This window comes from Polyodon spathula, chromosome 11 (assembly GCF_017654505.1).
Source record: "Polyodon spathula isolate WHYD16114869_AA chromosome 11, ASM1765450v1, whole genome shotgun sequence".
NCBI lineage: Eukaryota > Metazoa > Chordata > Actinopteri > Acipenseriformes > Polyodontidae > Polyodon > Polyodon spathula.
In genome coordinates, this window is record NC_054544.1 from 40,206,435 (window position 1) to 40,210,403 (window position 3,969).

The following is a 3,969-nucleotide window of genomic DNA, read 5'->3' on the forward strand; positions in this document are numbered from 1 at the left end:
GTTTTAATATGTCCTTACATTAACTGTGGTATACAAAGGCACCTCAAGGTAGTGATCTAAACCAGGGTAAACAACCTTTACATTAACTGATCTTCTTCAGCAGGGCCCTTCATGGGTGTACACAAAGCAATACCTCAGTATCCCAGAAGAGAGGTTGTTGGCATTGAGATACATTTAACAAGATATGGGTGCTGTCAGTGGCAACCAGTTACATGAGCACAATTTTGGACATGCGTCATTTACTTCATGCAAATTTAACATAAAGCAGATGGTTTTTGAGATGCTGTTTTTGACAAAACAGTGTATTTACAGGGTGTAACCCCTTTTTATGCCCAATTTAAAAAACAACATAGACTTGTCAAGGCAAGTGAACAAATGTCAAAATCAATGCTGCTGGCCAAGTTTAGAGTGGTATGCATTACTAAATCTAAAAGCAAACCTTTTTTTTTTTTTTTACCTTTTTATAAATTCTCCAAAAGCCATTTTAGTTGCAGGGATGTAAGCTTTCTTCACCACATGTCTGCCCCAACCGGCTTGCCAGAGTTATTCTGTGATGTAAATATACACACACCTACCACTACCCTGCAGCAGTAGGATGCTATGAATGAAACATTAATCTATTGCCTTTTTCCCCCCCAGTTAGTGTTTCTCAGTTTGCAACACTTCACATTTAATAAATAAAGATGATTGCTAGTTGCTGGTTTAGCAAGCTGACAACATCACAAAGCGTTTACTCAAACATTTTTTTCTCAATGACCAGGGCCAGTGTACCATGAGTACTGTGACTGCCCAGAATCAGACCCTCTGCTCTGGCAGGAGATTATGTCTTGTCCTGCTGAGGAGCTCCAGGCTTCCAGAGACTTCAGCGCCTTCCCCAGTATAAACCTGCAGTGGATGTTGGTAGAGGTCCCAAAGAGGTTTGGCCCAAGAGGGGGTATCGTTCACTACACCATTCTGAATAACAAGATCTACCGACGCTCCTTGGGGAAATACACAGACTTCAAAATGTTCTCAGATGAAATGCTGCTTTCCTTGACGAGAAAGGTGAGTTGAAGTTTGCAGTAAAGGAGAAGAGAGAAAAGCAAGAGTCGGATGGTTAAGATGTTGCATGTAGTAATGTAAATGCTGCCGAAAAAATATCCACAGTTAAAAATTAATGAAGAGTCAGTTTCGCAAAATGATGGCTGATACCAACTAAAAGGAGGGACATAAAACTAAATATGTGACAACTGGATCCGACCGAAGTTACAGAAAATGACTGGTATGTACTGCAAATAAAATAACAAAACAGCATCTTGTTTAAAATAGCGAACTGGTTCATAGCGCAAATTAATATAAACTGGAAGATATGACAAGACGCCTTGATGTCGTCAGTATCTTCCATGACAGATGGTGTTTTCTTTGATTTTGGTGGCGCAGTGATACGTGGTTAGCACAGGTGCAGTGATTTGCCTTTGTTCCTAAGTAGTTCCTAATCGTGACATTGTGCTGGATATTGTAACGGCTTGGACCAATCAGCATGCAGCATTCTAACTGTCCGTTTTGTAATAAAATGAGTCTGCTTTGGTCCTGTCACTCAGTGCTTTACTGGGTCTTTTTTTTTTTTTTTTCTTTTTTTTTTTTATAAAAATGTGTGTATTTCGTTTAAGGTTCACATGCCTGACGTTGAATTTTATGTCAATGTTGGAGACTGGCCGATGGAGAATCGTCAAGTGAATGACACCCCGGCAGGCCCCGTGCCTATAATTTCTTGGTGTGGCTCCACAGATACCAGGGATATCGTCCTGCCTACATACGATATCACACACTCCACTCTGGAAACACTGCGCGGGGTTTCCAACGACCTGCTGTCTATTCAAGGAAATACAGGTGTGCTATTTACTACAGTGTCTCCCAAACACACATGTTACTACCATATCTTCAACTTTAACATACATTTACCATAGTTTACTATCACTCTAACAGTACTGTACCATTCTAAACACATTTCTGCCAGTTTCCATGAATTATGTACGTAGTCACGTGTAACATTTAAGCTGCAAAAGCTTTTAGCATCTGTGCTCTCTGATTGTAGAACGCCCTTCCCAGGGACATGTATGGCTTAGGAAAACTGTTGCTACTTTGAAAACTTTGCCAGTGGTGGTTGTGACCAGAAGCTTGCCATGAAAGGCTCCCTGAAAAGGCATCTTATATTGAAGGGCCATTTTCATTCTGTTCAGTCATTGCGATGGTTAAGAGCTATGTTTTCTTCCATTGTGATATATGTTGGGACACAAATAGTAGAAGCAGAAGTAAAAGCCCCAGTGATGGTATGTTTTTGTTCAACTTGTGCATCAGCTGCTATTCAGCGAATCCCTCTCCCCCTCCTCAGGCCCTGTCTGGAGCAATAAGACAGCGCAGGCCTTCTTCCGAGGGAGGGATAGCAGGGAAGAGCGTCTCAGACTAGTGGAGCTTTCTAAAGAACACCCAGAGCTCCTGGACGCTGGCATTACGAGATACTTCTTCTTTCGGGAAAAGGAAGAGGAGCTGGGCACAGTCCCACTTACTGGGTTTTTTGACTTTTTTAAGGTATCTGTTGCAATACACACCTGAGATCACTGTTATACCAGATTGGTTAAACTTGTGGAATTAGAAGACAGCTTCGCTGTGCTCCCCTGACGTGTTGTGACCTCTTCCTTTTCTCCAGTATAAATATCAAGTGAACGTGGATGGCACAGTGGCAGCGTACAGGTTCCCATACCTCATGCTTGGGAACAGTCTGGTGCTCAAGCAAGCCTCCTCCTTCTATGAGCATTTCTACACACACCTGAAGCCAGGGAAACACTATGTGCAGGTTAAACAAAACCTGTCTGACCTCATTGAAAAGATCACCTGGGCTAAGGTATGGAGTTCAGCAAGATATTTGCATAGTCTATGGCTACTCGTGCGATTTTGCTGTCTTGTTTTTGAACTAATCATTCTAGTTTATTTTTAATGAGAGAGGAAGGTGTTTAAACACGACCGGTAACACCTTTCCAGGTGTCATTGGAAATTTAAATTAATTCGTAGCTGAAGTGACAAAACTGAGAAACTTTTTTTTTTTTTTTTTCAGCCATTGTTCTTGATTCAGATTTGGATTTTTAAACTTCAACTCAACAGGGTTGCAATAACAAAAAAATTCACGTCATCTACTGCATTTAATATAGTTACCCATACCCAAGCATTTATTTAAACAAGAAAGGGGGTCCAAACCTCAGGGTTTATTGTTACTCTTTGTAATATAAATTCAGACTGGGTATAGACTGATCTTATCATGGCTGAATTCTGTTCTTGTCTTTTTACTTTTTTAGCCTGGAAAGCAGAGTACCAAGTCCTGTACACTTAGTTGTTTTTCAGCGGTAGCTTTTGTCATTTTAAAGAGAAATGCAGAGCTGCTGGTTTTGTATTAACGTAACTAAATCTGTGTGAGAAACCCTTTTCACTACATCGTGTTTTGAAGGAACTCCTACGGAAAGTAAAATGTCAAGGTTGCTGCTGGAACAGAGACAAAAGAAACGACACATTTGAGACGACTTTCTCTTTCAAACGGCCCTCTCCTGTTTCAAGCAGGCCTCTCCTGCTACCAAGCTCTGCTATACTGTCTTAATTCCTTTAGGAAACTTATAGGTATCAAAATATCATGTTTTATTATGGTCATGTGACTTTTTGTACTCTTATTCCTTTTGCAGGTAGACATGATTCTAAAGTGTAATTTTTAATTTTTTTTTTTTTGTAGTTTCACCTTCTGCTGTGGCAGCTAAAGTGCTTTTCTCATTAAGTATATTGCTGCAGTCGTAAACTAGAGATAAGAGATCAACATTTTTTCCTGTCTAAATGCAAAGATATCCTTGAAGTGGACCACTTGGCATGTCAACATAAATATTGTTTAGAACTGCGTGTGAATAATTCCACTTGCGCGTTTTTTTCCTTAAGAATTGGTTAAACAACTGT

The 3,969-nt window shown here is 40.3% G+C and overlaps 1 protein-coding gene across 1 annotated transcript; it reads left to right on the forward strand.

Annotated features, from left to right (window-relative positions):
• Window positions 1-724: 724 nt before the first annotated feature.
• On the forward strand, window positions 725-3,754 carry LOC121322798 (protein O-glucosyltransferase 3-like). The gene is made up of 4 exons (XM_041263101.1): window positions 725-1,044; window positions 1,650-1,869; window positions 2,372-2,568; window positions 2,687-3,754. Exons 1-4 carry the CDS (start codon window positions 823-825, stop codon window positions 2,972-2,974), a joined length of 927 nt encoding a protein of 308 aa, XP_041119035.1. The 5' UTR covers window positions 725-822; the 3' UTR covers window positions 2,975-3,754.
• Window positions 3,755-3,969: the final 215 nt, after the last annotated feature.

Coding starts and splice junctions, on each gene's coding strand:
- LOC121322798 (XM_041263101.1), top strand. CDS start 823: ATGTCTTGTCCTGCTGAGGAGCTCCAGGCTTCCAGAGACTTCAGCGCC. Junction 1,045..1,649: donor TGCTTTCCTTGACGAGAAAG/GTGAGTTGAAGT, acceptor ATTTCGTTTAAG/GTTCACATGCCTGACGTTGA. Junction 2,569..2,686: donor GGTTTTTTGACTTTTTTAAG/GTATCTGTTGCA, acceptor CCTTTTCTCCAG/TATAAATATCAAGTGAACGT.